General features: G+C 46.4%; 1 protein-coding gene across 2 annotated transcripts; it reads right to left on the reverse strand.

Annotated features, from left to right (window-relative positions):
- Positions 1 to 386: 386 nt before the first annotated feature.
- On the reverse strand, positions 387 to 14,594 carry mylk4b (myosin light chain kinase family, member 4b). 2 transcript variants are annotated; one of them, XM_036522047.1, is made up of 14 exons: positions 13,390 to 14,594; positions 8,785 to 8,881; positions 7,782 to 8,307; positions 7,144 to 7,376; positions 6,586 to 6,691; positions 5,711 to 5,804; positions 5,101 to 5,210; positions 4,453 to 4,594; positions 4,066 to 4,136; positions 3,722 to 3,850; positions 3,048 to 3,200; positions 2,255 to 2,333; positions 2,117 to 2,165; positions 387 to 1,599 (listed from the first exon to the last, which is right to left on the reverse strand). In XM_036522047.1, exons 1-13 carry the CDS (start codon positions 14,251 to 14,253, stop codon positions 2,121 to 2,123), a joined length of 2,649 nt encoding a protein of 882 aa, XP_036377940.1. In that variant the 5' UTR covers positions 14,254 to 14,594; the 3' UTR covers positions 387 to 1,599; positions 2,117 to 2,120. The 2 variants fall into 2 exon arrangements, with proteins under 2 accessions (XP_036377940.1, XP_036377939.1); XM_036522046.1 differs by having other exon boundaries at positions 7,144 to 7,400.
- Between the last annotated feature and the right edge of the window lie 3,351 nt (positions 14,595 to 17,945).

The following is a 17,945-nucleotide window of genomic DNA, read 5'->3' on the forward strand; positions in this document are numbered from 1 at the left end:
TATTTTAATATGGTGGCTGTTCCTTGCATGTTTTTCTTAGAGTATTGACATCATTAGATTATCCTTTATAAAGTGCACCTATTGAAGCTTATAATATCCGATTACACACATTCATTTACTTCCTTCAAAAACATAAATAACACTACAATACTATATCAGGAGTGTCTTTCAAGAGACAAGTCATAACAATAAATATGATTGATATCGGAACAATAAATACTGTAATTGTTTTCTCTCTAAAACAGTACTCACATACTGACCAATGAGTCAATCTTTGTAAATCTGTCATGCTAACAATACTGATGTTAAACAGAATACATATTTTGAAATAATCAATAAGGTATCAAAACCCATTGCTCCAGCACTCAAAACCGTTCAGAGCTGGTTCAAATAAATTTAATTCCATTTACATTGAAAAAAAAGGTGAGAAACAAATTTAATCTTAGCACTTTCAATGATGCATTTCCAGTCATGAAATGCAGAAAAAAGATGAAATTTCATGTACCCCATCTAAACCATTTAAATGAAATGAAGACTAAATTTGGGTCAACTTTAGTAAAACAGGGGCATGTGCCGGGACGCACCAGATTACTTGTAATTTGAACCCATTTTCAAGAAGATCAAGCAGAAAGAGATGTAGCAGCTGAAGTGGCCACATGGTGCTGGGTGTGGGATCAAAGTTTTGACAGTACTTCATAACCGTGGCTGTATGAAACCTCTCCTACTGAAACTCAGCCTCCTGCAGGCAGCACTGAGCTCTGAATGCCCTCTCAATGCAGCAAATATGTAGGCACGTAAGAACAGAGAGAAGGGGTGAGATGAATTTAGGGCTCCAATGATCGCAGTTTATACTGTTATCTTTTCAATGATTATTTTCCAGGAATCTCTCAACCTCATTTTCCTGGGATCAGGGACTAATTTTCCAGTTTTTTCCCCTAATTAGCCTGGGTTTTTTTGTTTTTTGTTTCCCTCTGGAAAATGCACTATGGACAGTGCTTTGCGACTATCTCAAAATGAGCTATGACAAATAAAACTTGATCGATTGATATTGAATTCAAGATGAAAAAAGGGAGGTTTGTGCTCCTAGGAGCATGGGCGGCAAGTGAGTGACCTTTACAGTAAAGCTAGAGATCCTCCTTTAGAGTCTCTGCTTGGCTCGGCTTTCAAAGGCACTGTCTGCAATGTTGCTAAACCTGAAGACACTGTCCAGAGAGATAGTAACAAACTCATCACAAATACCAAAGAGCACTAATGAATAATTCACATTTGTATATATTGTGTGGTTCTGTGTCATGTGCCTGGCAGATACTCAATCCAGGACTTGATGATTGCTGCAGGGCACCGATAGGTCATCCTTGCTGAGAGTGCAGCCAATCCTGCGCTGCGACGTGTCACGTGTAAGAAGGCTGGTGGTGATTTGGGGTGGTGGGTGGGGTAGCCACCTTACAGCCAGCTCTGGGGGGACCCGCGAGGCAGAGAGCAACGTTCAGTAATCATACAGGTACAGCAGCGTTGGTCCGGTTTGGCCACAGCCCGTGTCACGGCGAGGAGCCTGTGTTCAGGTGCCTGCCGATAGAGCTGTCAAGTTGTCGCCCCCTTCTGGAGGAAAAGGAGAATAAAAGAGGGGATGTGAGAAACCCCAGCCTGCATTATGTTCCCTGGTTATGGCCTCCCACTGTGGGCTGGCACCCATGGATCCTTAATCAAAATGCCTCAGAGGACACTGAGGGTGCCATTTGGAGTTCTACTGTGGATTCACTGGTCCTAAAGGACATTTTAATCCTTTTTCACTTTACTTTTTCTGTCCCCTCATAGCTCCTCCAGCATGTTGTCACAGATAGCCCAAAAGGTGGTGGCTAGGGCTGGTGACATCTCAGAGAAATTACCAATAGTTCCCATTTACAAGAGTTACCATTTATAATTGGGGTCTGAGATCAGTGTTATATATTTTTTTAACGAGTCAATGCAGTATTGATAAATGGCAGATTTTTAGTGCTTGTCCAAAAACAAAACTTTCCCTGTTTTACTTTCCCATTGACAATATTTTAAGGTGTCTTGATTCAGGTGACCATGTGACAGACAGCCTTTCCCTCAGTGGCGTGGCACTGTGGCTTACCTGCTTAGCTCTCAGCAGGCGGCGCCCGTGTCGAATGGCACTTGTTCTTCTGCGGGGAGAACGGATCGATCACGTGAGTGACAGGGTGCGACACCAGGACAGTGTGCAGTGAGAACAGGGGTCATGAGCACACTGTACCTTTTGGTGGAGGCGGTAGTGGAGCCCGCGGTCAGAGAGCCAGGGGTGTTTCAGGGCCTCGGCAGCGCTCATCCTCCAGCTGCAAGAAGAAGCGAACAGAAACAGCATGAGTCAGGCTCCACCCACTCAGTTACAGGAACACAGGTACACTCAGAGTCACGCTACTCCCATTCATATACATGACCACAGACACATTCCAATTCAGTCCCTCCCCCTCAGATACATGAACACAAAAACGCATATTCAGAGTCAGGCTCCTCCCCCTCAGAAACACAACACTGCAAAGTGCCCAGGAATATTACATTACATTACATCATTTAGCAGACACACTTACCCAGAGCGACTTACAAATAAGTGCATCACTATGCTAAGAGTAGACATCCTAAGGTATTACAAGAGGTCAGTGAAATACAAAGTTAAAATGCTAAGCTAGTGTGGAGTTTTAACAACATAACAATACATGACAAACGTAACAATACATAACAAACATAACAATCGATAGGATGGAAAGACATACATAGGAGGAAAGGTAGGATACAGATACAGCTTGAACAGATGAGTTTTATGTTTTTTTCTTGAAGGAGGAGGGAGGGAAAGGGGGAAAGCCAGTCTGTTGTCCCCCTGTTGTCAGCCATTCAGTCAATCAAAATATAGCTGTTATAGTGCATTCTTATAAGTGAGTTGTTACAAAGTGCTGGACACAGTGAATTTTCCAGAGGGAATGGAAAACCCATAAAAATACCACATTGAACGTGTGGTCTGAAATGGTGAAGCGGCTCACATTGGCCAATACCTTTTGCTCTTGACGAGGAGCCTAGATATGAATTCCTTTGCTTCCTCTGAGATGTCTGCAAACTCCTCCTCCTCAAAGCTCCACTGGCAGGCCAAGATGTTGTTCAGCGTCTCATTGTCGTCCTCACCAAGGAAAGGAGACAGGCCGCTGAGTCTGGGGGCGGGGGGGACACGGGGTGAGGCGGGGGGGTGGAGGGAATTGGGGCCAGGGGATGGAGGTGCTGCATTTGGAAGTTGTTGCTTTGTTGGTCACACTCTAAGAGCTCCCCTGAGAGGAGCCTTGGCACAGCAGGCCTACATTAATGTACCATTTCATTGAGTCATGGGATTGGTAGTGGATTTACCTACAGTGTGTAACAACTTGGTCAGCCCAGAGCACGCTAAACTCTGAGTTTCACACTGAGTTTCACTCTCTTCACATTTCTATCCAGAACTTGTCTAAATATACAGTATGAAAGAGCCTTCATCATCTCTATCCAGAACAGGTATAAACATTGTGTCTTTCCTAGACATTGTGATAATGCAGAGTTTGTGTATGTCTGGTAAAGGTGTGCATATGTGTTCATGTGTATGAACATGAGCATGTGTTTGTGTGTGCATGTGTGTATGTGTACCTGTACGTGCATGTGTGTGTACATGTATGTGCGTGTATGTGTGCACGTATGTAGTACTTACAGCATGTAGGTAATGACTCCCAGACTCCACATGTCTGTAGGAAATGAGACGAATTCGTAGTTGATAACCTCGGGGGCCAGGAACTCCGGCGTGCCGAAATTTACCCTTAGCTTCTCCCTGGGCTTATACCTGTGATGAGGGGAGAGGGGCACTTGTGTATACTGCTGACAGCCCTAAGCACACCCACTCAAAATACCTGCTCAGCTCACCCACTCAAACAGTGGCAGCCACTCAAAAACACTTTCTCTCATGTAAAGAAATGTGAGCTCTACAGTGCTAAAGGCTGCCAGACTGAACGAGCTGTAGTTTAAGGTGCATGCTCCTGCACACAGGTGATTTCTTACCTCCTGGCCAGCCCAAAGTCGATGATTTTGATCTTGTTAGTGGCCCTGCTCACGCATAAGATGTTCTCGGGCTGGAATGCAGAAGTCAAGAACACAATGAGAGGTCTTTATTCTATTCACTCAAGGAGATTCAGACACCGTGCACAACCCTCAGTATTACTCATTCAGCTACACCACAAATGTATGTTTGCATTAAGGCTTATTGCATTGAATTGCGTTTGAAATTGAGAAGAAGAGAAAGAGAGAGAGAGAAGGTAGAGAGAGGAGAAGAGAGGACAAAGGGGAGTCCGAAAGAGGAGAGAGGGAAATGGGTGAAGGGGGAGTGAGAAAAAGACAGCGAGAGAGAAAGTGAAAGAGAGAAAGAGGCTGTGGAAGAGAGTCCTTTACCTTCAGGTCTAAGTGTAGAATATACATCTGGTGCATGTACTGCAGGCCCTCTGTGATCTGCCGGATGAAGAGGACAGTGTCCAGCTCGGTCAGGTTGTAGTTCTCGTCAATGATCCTGTCGAAGAGCTCCCCTCCATCCACGCTGTGGCAATAGAAGAGAACACACACATGCTGGCACATGTCCACAGGAAAGGTTTTCCTCATGAATAAACATAGGTAGGTGTATGCTGTGATTTTTTTTTTAGCATCGTGACAACTCTACGGGTGCAATGTGTGGAAATGTGTGGGCAGCAATGTAGGATAGTGGTAAGGAGCAGGGCTTGTAACCGGAAGGTCGCTGGTTAGATTCCCCGCTGGGGCACTGCTGCTGTACACTTGGGCAAGGTACTTAACCCAGAATTACCTCAGCAAATATCCAGCTGTATAACTGGATAACATGTAAAGACTGTAACTATAAGTCACTCTGGATAAGAGCGTGTGTTAAATAATAATAATGTAATGTTGAAAAAACAATAAAAAGGAAGGCAATGAGCAATAAAATATTAACGGCAGCCCTTCAGAGGGCCCTGTCCATTCTCCTTGCCTCCCCACATTCAAATCCAGATCAGCCCAAATCCCCAGAGATAAGGTAGGCGAGCGCAGGCTTACTACTCCATGACGAGGATGATGTCATGTCTGGATTCGTAGGCAGCATAGAGCTGGATCAGATTGGCATGGTTCAGCTGGTTCATGACCTGAATCTCATTCTTCACAATCTCCTGAGAAGAGACCACAGCAAGAGCCTGTCTTCAGCACAGGTCGAGAGCCTCATTTGAAACTGTCGACATACAATTTGTACAGTGATGTTCCATCATGCTGTTATAATGATTCACCTTAAGAAAAATTAATTATCACACTTTTCTCTGATTAATAGGCTATAAAGGAGGCTGGCCTATGTGTATACGTTAACATTTTGTTATAATAATGAATATTGAAAATGAAAATATTCAGCAGTGCAGCATAGTGGTAAGACACAGGGCTCATGTCTGAAAGGTTGCTGGTTTGATTTCCTGCTGCTGTACCCTTTGGCAAGGTACTTAATCCAGAATTTCCTCAGTTAATGTCCAGCTGTATAAATGGATAACAGGTAAAAAATTGGAACGTGTAAGTTGCTCTGGACAAGAGTGTCTGCTAAATGGAAATGATGTAATTTAATGTAATAATATTGATATCCACACATGACCATACATGGTCGCCAGTACAGAGACCAGATACCTACCTTCTCTTTCGGACTCCTTGCCTTGATGATCTTAGCAGCTAAGGTGAGCCCTGAAGAATTTTCAACACATTTATGAACTTGGCCGAAACGACCTCTGTTGAAAAAAAAAAAAACAATTATAAATAAACCATCCCATTTAAATTCATCTTGCATCTAAAAAGAGGCTGTCAATTGCAATGTTTGCAATTCACCCTGGCAGCAGGGCTTGTGACGCATCCATAAATATTTTGAACGTATATTCAATTCTCTGTAATTGAATATTGGATAATGACATACTGTGTTTCATTGCATAATATGCAGCTGGTCTCATTTTAATCCCTCTGACTTAGTTTTACTCCTGTTATGAGCATGCTTCAGGTTAAGCATGTGATGTCACAATGGTCCCGAGCCTAACCAATTATCTGTCCGGTTTTCAGAAATTACAACCAACTACTCTGCCAAGCTGAAAACATTCAATTGCATCAGACTTGCGTGCAGACGTCCCGGGGAACACATAATTACAGAAAGCGTCTTTGAGAGCGGGCAGAAGTAATTAAAAGAGAATGGAAAAAAACTCTAAATGCCTCAACTGCATGGTGTCATATTTGCTCTGATTTCATTAAAGAGGAGCCAGGCGCCTCTCTGAGGAAATGGATTATCGCTTGGTGATTAACTCTCAGCAGCATTGGGGTACTATTTCTGGTATGAGGGGTATAAATAAGCAAGCTTGACTCTGGAGTTATGAAATTTGTGTGGGGGGTGGGGGGGGGGGGGGGGGGGCAGGGTCTGCAGTTTGCCTGTGTGGGGATTAACAGAACCCTGTGTGCCCCCTGCCCCCGTCCAGATAAATTCTGTCCTGTGAGTTCAATTCAAGTCAATCAGAGAAAAGTCCTCACCCTCCCAGGATCTCCTCCCTGTTGATGGTGTAGAAGTTATTGATCTGGTTGGGTTTGGCTGAGACTATCCGGTGATCAAAAGGGGCAGGTGGGGGAGGACTGCAGTCTGGATGGGTCATGTGGGGAAAAAGAGAGAGAGGAGGGAAGGAGAGAGGGAGCGAGAGGAGGGGGGAAAGAGGGGGAGAGAGAGAGACAAAGAAAAAATGAATGGAGTGGAAGTGATGAGTCTTGGTTTACCCATTAGCATGCAGATTGCAATGGCAGGGCGGCACCAAAACGGAACAGAGACTGCAGACAGGCAATCGAAACGTGGCGTCTCTGACTTAACGGCCGCCCTTCTGTTTCCAGGCAGCTTGCGGTCGCCGTTTAGCGCGAAGTGTGTCACAGCTGGGCAGCGTGAAGAAACCCTTCACCGCACCAATGAAACAGTGCAGCATTCTGAAACACTTCCACTGACGACGTGTTTCCATTGCTCTACGTGATGCATAAAGCACACCCTTGTCTGGCAGAGCCCCGCCCCTTCCTATTAGACTGATCCTGAATGCTACTGTTTCTCACCAATGATGTACTCCTCCGGTCCCGGTTCGCTACCCTCTGTCTGTTTCCCCACCTCCGCCTCCACTCCCTCTGAAACGTCCTGGACCTTGGGCTTCTCCTCTTCCTCCTGCTCTGTCTCCTCCTCCTCTCCCTCCTCTACCCGGCTCTTCTTGTGGTCCTCCTTCTGCAGGTCCTCTTCCGTGACGCGTCTCTTTCCCGGGGCGGCCGCCTCACCGGCCTCCTCGTCGCCATAACTCGAGAAAACAGAATCGAAAAACCTTCTGAAATGCACCGCAGCCCGGCACCTTGCGACAAGAGCGTTAGCTCAACAGGGAGTGATGTGGCAGAGTGGTCAGTCTCACTGGCACCTGCTGATGTCATATGATTACTACATAATCACAGAACTAAAAACAGTCAAAAATGTCACTTTTGGGTACAGGGTGGTCCCCCATGACCAGTTTTGTTCAAAATTTTGACCAACATGCCTATAAGTGATAAGAGAAGGGAAACACTGTAGAGAGCTGGAAGCTCCCTCTGACATGTAAATATGCATAACTGACACAACTACATACAAGAGTCAAGGTTTAGACACAGTTCTAGTCTCCAGTCCTAGTCTCCCTCTGTCGGGGTGCGTTGCATGCAGGGTGTGGGGTAGGTACCTCTCCAGGGTGAGTGCGCTGACCTCACTAGGCCTGTCACTGTGAGCTGGGAGGGGCTGCTCTGTCTCTGTCACCTCAGACTCTGCGGGGCCTTCAACAGTAAACCCCTCTGTCTCCTTACTCTCCTCCTCCTCTGCCTCCTCCTCTGCCTCCTCCTCGCCTTTGACCTCCTCAGGGGCCTTCAGCCTCTCTTCCTCTTCCCTTTCCTTTTCTTCGTCCTCAGACTCGGGTTCGGTGAAAACCTGTGGTTCCTCTTCCTTCTCTTTGTCGTGCGTGGCGGCCATCTGTTCAGGGCCCGGGGCCTCCCCCTCTGCTTCGGACACGTCGCTCTCCTCCTGCTCGGCCACAGGTGCCCGCGGGACGTCCAGGATGAGGTCCAGCAGGTCGCCGGCCCCTTCTGCCCGCTCCCCGGCCTCCAGGCTCCGGGATTCGGGGGTGAGCAGCCGGCTTGACTTCTCTGCATTCTGTTGGTTGAGCTTCTGAACTTCCTCCAGGAGCAGCGCCTGCTTCTTGAGGGAGATGGTGTCTGAGGAGGGCCAAACAGAGCAGAATACTCACACTACCATCAACTTCATGAGATGTAAATATGGCAAATTTCAATGTTTATGCTTATTGCACAATTATAATGGTTAGAGATTATGTTACTGGGAGTATGAGAGAGAAAAATGGAATTGAAATGAAGTATCCTCAGCAATGTTCATCTTTTGAAAACAAAGGTTTGGACAAACTGAATTCTATAATGAGTCTGTCTTCTATGGGTCAGAATTAAAGTTAGATTAGTTAACTCAGGATAATTATACTGTCTCCCGTGATATCAAATGAGATTCACTCAAACATAGGTTGAAAAATGTGAGCTATGAGCAAGATGAAGCATAGAACACTTCTGCTCCTAGGTAATGCCTAGCATCCCTGCCATGTTGCTGTAACATTGAGGCGTACTATACCAGTCACCGCAACATTCAGAGAACATCGGGCATTACTTGGGTTCAGGCCGGCACTCTACCTGTTGTGTCCGGCGGCTTCTTCTTCTTCTGGGACTTCAACCCTTTCAAACTCAAGCGGGCCTTGTCCTTTCCATCTTTCCCTTTGTGGTCTCTGAGCTGAGGGGACAAAGAAACAACACACTCACTCATCAGGAACCACAGTGAGCTGGAACCACAAAACCAGCCAGTGGGCACACTCACATCCAACTGTTGCACCAGTGCTAGTCACTCATGTCTGCCCTGGCGCAGTTACGAGTCTGGCAAGCTGGTACCACGGAGCGCTGCTTTTTGAAGATTTAACATACAGAGACCTATACAACAGAGAATGAATTGCTGGGCATAAAATACAGCTCTACTAGTCCGTTTTTACAATTACTCTCAGTGTTATCAGTGCACTGTATGAATGATTGAATTGTGACAAAGGGAATAGATCAGTGACAGGTTATTTTATCCCATGCCGACAGCTGGTGTGCTTATAAATGTCTGGTGAGTTTACAGCTTCCATCTCTCATCATTTGTGTGGCAATATGGTGCCAGCCTGAGGCATTTTCCCATCTGTGGCAAGCATCATGAAGTGTCCTTTGAGGGACACTATGCTAAGCTGCAGACCCCACAGCATAAGGCCCCTAGGGGCCTCTCACACACATTTTCTTACAGTGATTCAACAGGTATGGACAGACTGATGATGGCTCGCACAAGAAAAGTTTTCACACTGTATAATTTACATACTTCTGTGCCTAAAAAAGATGCAGAAGAAGCATGCAAATAACACAGAGGTCTTTATGCAAATAACATGACATACTGGTCTGAAAAAACAGGTTTTCCACAATCCTCTCTCTACCTCCCAACTGGTACCCTAAGCATGTAGAACTAGAGTCTGCCTGAGAGCTTGTGGAACTTGTATAGTTTTCTGCTTCTGTTCATAAAGTTTCTTAACTCTGAGTATTGCTGTGTATAGGTAGAAACCAGCAATCAGCTTTCAGCTCATAACATGTTATCTTCTTAGCAGTTGCTGACACCAGAGAAGAAGCGATTTACAACATATAGAGGCTATTTACAACATATCGGGGAAGCAAAATGACCATTGCAACAGTTACTATTTATCTTTAGACCATCTAGAAGCGGAGCTTTTTTTTTTTTTGCTTCCTATGAATACACGCAAACTCAATGTACGTTCTGCATTCTCTGCCCAGAGACAATGCAATCTTTTGGACGATGGAACATGAGCATCTGTGTTCTTTTGTGTCCCATGCTGACATATCCAACACCCGGATGCTGTGTGGGCCACGCCCCCCTCAGCTATCCAAGCATGGCACGTAGGGATATTTTGGGGCGCGAGGCTCCAGGGACGGCATTGTTTCTGAGGAACAGCTCAAGGTTACAGCACCAGACAGACATCTCGCACCTCCCCACAGAACCCCCCCACCCCCCCACCCCAACCACCCCCCCCCCGGCTTGCGGATATCCCTTTGTTGTGTCCTTGGTTTAGCACTCCATGGGACTGGCTGTCCCCTGTCCTTGCATTCGTACACTGGGCAACCGGGTGTCTCATTTGGCTTCGTCCCAGCATTGGAACCCATTGGAACGTAATCACGAATTTCTTTTGGCTGTGTCCTTACAGTACATTAGCATCCAGGGCTAACGAAGCCTTTAGACACAGGTTGGAGCCTGCTTGTACTTCATGTTGCAGCAGTGAAGCCAGCTCCAGCTTGTGAACTGGCAGTGTACCATAGTAATATGCATTGCAAAGAATATCAATAATAAACTGATGAGCAGACTGTGCTGTGTGTGGCTTTACTGGGTAATAGTACCGTACCTTGAAGGAGCTGATGGGATACTGCTAAAAAATTCAACACTTCTAGTGTTGGAAATAACACCAATTGTGTCTCAGTCGAGAGACATCTCAGTAGTGTCATTACATTGTAGGTCAGCTCCCCTGATACAGACCATTACATTGATAATGTCCCGCTGTGCAGCTCTCTATCATAGTACTCAATAAATACGCCACAGCACCGCACTATAGAGAGTCTCTGATTATGTTTCGCTGATCAGATCTGACACTCAAGTACAGTGTGGTACATAAACCCTATATACCTGAAACAGCACATTGACTGAATTCTTCCTATACCACACGATGTGCGTTTGGCATCGTCTCTACGGTTGCAGTGATGATTCTGGAATGATTGGCATTTCAGAGTGGAATTACAGGAGTGATTATGCATGCCCTTGCTTGATATCACCTATTGATTGATATTTAAAGGCCATAGTGATCAGATGTGACAGGTCTGACCTTATGGTCATCACCCCTAATTTTCACCCCCTAACCCTGACAACAGGGGCGAGGCTGTTTGTGCTGTGTCATCCCAAACTGGGGATATGTGACACCCTGTCAGGGGGCCCAGGGGAAGGGGACTCCACACCACACTGTGCTGATCTCAAAACTCCACCCAACCTCCCCAACCCCCCACCACCCAACACTGTCACTCAACACTGAACACCACCTACAGTATAGCACTGCACACCACCTATAACATTGAACACCATCTATAACACTGAACACCACCTTTAATACTAAACACCACCTATGACAATGAACAGCTCCCATAACACGGAACACCAGCTGAAAGACAGAATACTAACTATAACACTGAACGCCAACTACAGTATAACACTGAACACCACCTGTAAAACTGAACACCACCTCCAGTATAACACTGAACACCACCAGCATCAGTGATGGAGGTGTTCACTGACAATGTTCACCTCCAGAGACTTTCACAGGGGACAGTCATTTACTGTGATGTATTTAATTATTTATTTATTTGAGGGATATACTTATCCGGAGGGACTTGCAAGACTGCTGTGGCCAGTTCCACACAGTGAGTTATAAGAACTGCAGGAAGAGGGATACAGGCTCAGCGCAGCAGGTGACACATCACTGAGTGCTGGGAAATAATCACGCTAAAAAAAATAGTGCCAAGATGAGCACACAGTACAACTAAATCTGACACAAGGGTGGCGCCCATAGTGATATAGCCTGCATATGTCACTGTCTTCAGATGAAGTGGCCTCAGCCGTGGGTCACGCGTCTGTCGAGTTCGGGAAATAAACACGCGGTTGCTACACGGTTCCGCGTCAGAGGAACATATGCGTCATGGAATGACACCTGAAACGAGATCCGTGTGCCCTGAACAACCAGGGAAAATTATGAAACATGAAGACTTCATCTTTTTTTCTCTCACTTTGCGGTCATAGAGCCCTCAACTGATTAATCGATCTGTCAATAAATCAATAAATCAATCAAATTTTATTCATTATAGTGCATTTTTACTGTCATATTTGTACAGTCTTGTCTCTGTACCCTCTGCTGCAGCCAGCCCCATGTCATCCTATCAATGGGAAGAAATTGTGGAGCAGGAATTTTGCTGTTGCTGCTACTGCGAATAAATGTGATACCTCCATGGAGTAAGTAGTGCGTATCCTGAAATGGAAGATTACACTTAGTCAGTGTTCTGTTCTATCAAGCAAAATTGCATTGACCTGATTTATATTTAACGCCAGTGTAATATCTGAAAATTATTTTTCCCCTCAATAAGGTATTCGATATTTTACATTGTCACAAAGAGGGCACAGATTCTCAGTGACTTTTAACTCTTCTGACCCAGTGCTAAATGCTAAACCCTTCCAGCTAGAGCAAACGGTTCACCCATGAAAGGAGGCCCTGCATCACACAATATCACAACCTGCTGCAGGAGGTCCTGCATCACACAATATCACAACCTGCTGCAGGAGGTCCTGCATCACACAATATCACAACCTGCTGCAGGAGGTCCTGCATCACACAATATCACAACCTGCTGCAGGAGGTCCTGCATCACACAATATCACAACCTGCTGCAGGCACAAGGGGCATGCAGAACGACAGAGCCAGCGGGGGTAAGTGGAAGGTTAGCGCTTCGAACCGGAGAATGTTACTGTGTCCAAATCGGGGAACACAATTAAAAGGTCAGATAATCACTGGTGTTATGTGTTAATCCAAAATAAGAGGCAGGGGCCAACGTGCAGGGATTTAAGAACACCTCAGACAGAAAATAACATGGAGTACAACAGCACTGTATCACCCATACAAAAAAATTACACATTGAGAATGCATTTTAGAAAATGTATTTCTCGGCTTCATCAATATGGTTAAAATATGTAAGTTATTGTTGTTTTGGTATATTAAATACATTTCTGCTTTGCATCAATATAGTTTACATGTATTGGCAATATATTCTTGGTCTCAACAGTATATTATGATATCTTTATTTTCCAAATGAGTATAAAGTTGACACTGTATAAACTGGCATCTCTTTGGCTCATGGTGCCAGGCATTGCATGTGTGTGTTTTTCTCACTAAATACAAACTACAGGAAACAATTGATTTTGACTTTTTGAAGTGTGTGCAAAAGCAAAGAGATTTGAGTATTTTTTTTTAAGTGCAGCTGGCTTACTCTGTAACTGATTTCCAGACACTCAGGGGACTTAAAAATGCTCAGACTAGATCACAATGTATGTGAAAGGGTCTCATTTCACAAATCCAGTCTGCTCTGGCAGTCCTACACAATGAAAGCTCCCTGACTCACCTTGTCCAGAAACGGCAGCCTCTTATGTAACTTTTTGCCTGTGTTTTTGTCTTTGGTGGGTTTCTCCTTGGCAGGTTTCTCCTTGATGGGTTTTTCCTTAGGGAGTTTCTCTTTGGAAGATTTCCCCTTGCCAGGTTTCTCCTTGGAAGATTTCCCCTTGCCAGGTTTCTCCTTGGAAGTTTTTTCCTTGGCAGGTTTCTCCTTGGAAGTTTTTTCCTTGGCAGGTTTCTCCTTGGAAGTTTTTTCCTTGGCAGGTTTCTCCTTGGAAGTTTTTTCCTTGGCAGGTTTGTCCTTGGTGGGTTTCTGCTTGGCGGGGGGTGGGGTGCCCTCCTTCTGCGTGCTCTGCTTTTTGAAAATGAGCTCGGTGATCCTGGAGCTCTTGACCGTCTCCCCAATGAAGCCGATGACCTGCTGGATGCTGATAACCAGCCTCTCCATGCCCTCCAGCTTCCTGGCCTGCTGCTCCGACCGCTGGTTCACGGCAGACATGATGTTGGTCATCTCCTGGCAGATCTCTTTGACGTCGGCAGTGCCACTCGCCACCTCCTGCTGCTGCTGGCTGTGCCGCTGCTGCACCTCCTCCTTGTCCACCTTCAGCGTCTCCATCTCCCTCTCAATGCCTCCTATGTCCTCAGACATGCCGTCCAGCCTGCGGAGGACCGTCTCCTGGATGTGGATCAGCTTGTCCAGCTTGCCGCTCAGGGACTCGATCCGGGTCTCGATGAGGCCGAAGCCCGGGTCGGGCGGCATCTCCGCCTCGGCCGGCGACTTCGTGGGCTTCCCCGCGGTGGCAGGCATGCGCCTCTGCTGCAGCGTCCTCGAGTCGTACACCTTCGCCAGCGAGTTCACCAAAGTGGAGCTCATCGCGTCGGCGAGGAGAGGTGTCACGCACAAGTCACACAGTGGGGGTCAACGGTCAGAACAAAAAAAAAGTCTCTGATTACATATGGTCAATGGCTGTGGGGGGGGGGGAACCACCCAGAGAGCTTCTTCAGAAAACAAATTTAAGGTTTGTGAAACAAACAGTAATCTTCTCACAAAGCAGCAAGTTCACAAAGCCCAGAAAATAAAGATGCTTCGAAGAAAGAAGAAAAATCCACTCATACGAGATTGGGAAATGATAGGTCCTTCAGATTACAGTCGGGTGTGGGACTCCTCCTGTCCTTCATTCAAAGTGACTGCGCCCGAGAGAGAGAGCTTTAAGAATAGAGCGAGCCCTCCTCCTCTCAGAGCGAGAATGTCTCTTTAAACGTCAGCAGATGAATGGCCATGGCCATCTGAGCCCCCCGCGGAATTTGGCCCGGGACAAGAAGCCTGACATTTGAGACCCTTCAAAGGCCCCCGGTCCGGCTTACCAGGTGTCACAATTCTGGACATTACATAGCAACGTGATCTTTATTTAATACTGAATGACGAAGAAGGGTTTCCTTGGAAACAATATGGCCAAAAAAAGGTAAAAGAAAAAAAGCAAAAGAGGATGTGGCATTAAAAGAGGGCATTCCAGTTCGCGTGACACATTTGCCTTGTCTTTTGTACGAGGAGGCGACAGGTGTAAACACACAAGGCCGCCAGACATTTCATGAACACAGGGCCGGCCATCTATATGAGCCATTACAGATATTTACATACGCACCTAAAATACCAGATGTTGAAATCCTTGTTCATGCAACCGGTGCTTGCACTGATAACTGCGTGTGGCTGAAGTGGAGTGGGTATGGAAAAAATGAATCTTTATTAATGACTTCCAGACAGGTGTAAGAGATTTGTGTGGAACTAGTGAAAATGACTCCGCTCCCCGCTCCCTCCTAGCGTCCACCAACAATACCTCCTCTCATTTCAAGCGGTCGGCGACCGCTAATCACCTTCCGCGCTAGCCTCCAGCAATACAAACTGCTCGGGCCGGCTCGCATTGGATACGCTGTCGCTATGCAACAATGGGTTTTTTTTTTTAAACGACGATCATTAGCGGCACAAGTGAAACAAGAGAGTGCAGCTGGCGTGACTTATGTGGTGTCTTTTCTTCTAATGAGTGCACCTCCTTAGACCCTCACAGAAAGCCACAGGAGCTGTCAAGGGGTGACCACACAGTTTAAGACTGTCGGGATCGATTTTAACGAACGAAACATAAACCAGCGCCCAGCCTTGCACCCAATAAACCTGTGTAAACATGGCCAAAGCTGGCCCAGTGGTACCTGGAACGCATGTTGTTAAGATTAACAGGAAGTGTGCACCTCCCAATGCGTATGATCGGTGCTTTCGGATGAAACTAGGTTACGACGCCTGTGGATAGAAATGGGATAGCCCAGACGAAAAGACACGTGAGCGCCAAAGAACTGAGGACCGCGTAAAATGATCACATTAGACGGCAAGTGAGCAAGAGCTAGGTACTGAGGTAAGCCTTTTTAACGCTTATTAATCTTCAGCTGTGTTTTTAAAATAAGAAATATACTAATGACGCTGACAAGTGAAAATTGAAACGTGCTGTATTTTTTGCCAGGACTTGTTACGAGGTGAAATGAGTGAATTTTTTCTCTGTGCTATTTTGAGAATACAGTGTGCACAAAGTATGGTTTTGAATCGAAACTTCAATCTCCTTGTTGACAGAAAAGATGCCAAACCTGGCATTATCGGCAGCATCACCAAACGTCCTATGCCAAAGGCTCTAGCCTCAAATGTTGCTTGAGCTTGTTTAGCTTTGCAAAGTTTGCTGTTTGGAAGCTTTAATGTGAAGACAGTGATGTGAGGAGGGGGGTGGGGTTTTTTTTTGGGGGGTGGTGGGGGGGGGGGGGGCGACAGGGCGAGTGTGTTATTGACCAGCTGAGCAACCTGCAAACTGAGACGCCACACGGAGGCCAAAAATAACCTCAACCCAACACCGTTAACAGCCTGCTTCACCGGTCCTGCGAACAGCACTGTCGATGGGTTTTGCAATCGCAGTGTTCCTCACAGAAATGCCCCTCTTTGCCCCCCCCCCCCCCCCCCCCCCACAATCCTCCACACCACGACAGTCCGGCCAGCTGCGCACACGTCCGCAGGGCCCGTTCGGATTTCAGCGGGTCAGAGCACCGGCGTTATCTGCTCCCCTTGGGCCTCTGGCAACAGCCTCTTATTTTGGATCAACATTTGCACAATGCGAGCAGACAGGGACAGGTGACGCTGCTGGTAGGGTCTGCAGTGAGAACGGGCGACGAGGGGACACGCTGCACCTGTCCCTCAGGGTTAACGGGTGGCAGGGTGCCGTCGACGGGGGGGGGGCAACCTGGGGGTTACACCATGCTCCTGCTGCTGCCACCGGTCACCTCGAGGATCGGAGTACGACCAGATCACTTTTCATGGGACAGGCAGAAAAGTACCGCCGGCACATGTTCATGCACACACACACATGCGCACAAACACACAACTGCAACACATACAAAAATATGCGCATACACACACTCAAACATATGCGACCGCAACACACACGAACACACACACACCCACATATGCCCACAACACACAAATATGCACACACACACACACACACACACAAACCCACAACACGCACACAATAAACACACATGTACTCACACAATCACACACACAAACACATACTCACACACCTACACCCACAATCACTGCAACACACACACAAAACACTCAACACACACAAACATGCATTCGCACACATACAAGCACACATACACATACACAAACTCTGAATCTCTCATTCTTGAGCAGAAAGATTTGCTACTGGTGCTGACAGAACGGGGAAAAGGTAACCTCCAGTTCTATGACAGGCTGTGCCTCACCGCCTCAGTGTCTCCAGGCATCCACACAATTCCCACCATAATCCACTCAGAGGGTGGACTGTAGCGAATATACTCACAGCACACATGCCTCTGCAGGTAGTGCCAGCACCTGCTTCACATGAGCTGCAAGGTACTGGTGATTACATGGGTATATATGGGTTACATTACATTACATTATTGGCATTTAGCAAACATTGTTATCCAGAGAGACTTACATACAGTAGACTACAATGGTTACATGTCATCCATTTATACAGCAGGATATTTACTGAGGCAGTTCGGCAATAGGCACCTCGCCCAACGGTACAGCAGCGGTGCCACACTGCCACCACATGTACGAAGCACATGTATGCCATAGTTCACACATTTTAAATTGACTCAGGAAACAAATATTTTTACTTGAAACATTATTTTTGATGAAAAACAGACATTTAAGCAAATAGAAAAGGCTAGGAAAGTTATGCAAATTGAATCGGCCCTCCCCTCTAGTGCCAGGGAAATTCCAAGTACTTTGAGTTTCAGAACCAGCAGAATGGACCAATGAAGGTGTGCTGTATCTCTATCACTGGAAGCAGGACAGAAACTGGGCACTAATTCTGCTCTCCTCCTCTTGCTGCCAGGGCCTGTCTGCACCTTTGCGATCGGCCCTTATGAAGACATTAGCCATTTCTCAGAAAGCTCTGTGCTTCATGAAAAGACCTGACAGACACAGAGAAACAAATTGTCTGTCCATGGTGTGGAGCTGCACAGTGATTCTGCTGATTACAA

The sequence above is a fragment of the Megalops cyprinoides genome, chromosome 2 (assembly GCF_013368585.1).
Source record: "Megalops cyprinoides isolate fMegCyp1 chromosome 2, fMegCyp1.pri, whole genome shotgun sequence".
NCBI classification, from domain to species: domain Eukaryota; kingdom Metazoa; phylum Chordata; class Actinopteri; order Elopiformes; family Megalopidae; genus Megalops; species Megalops cyprinoides.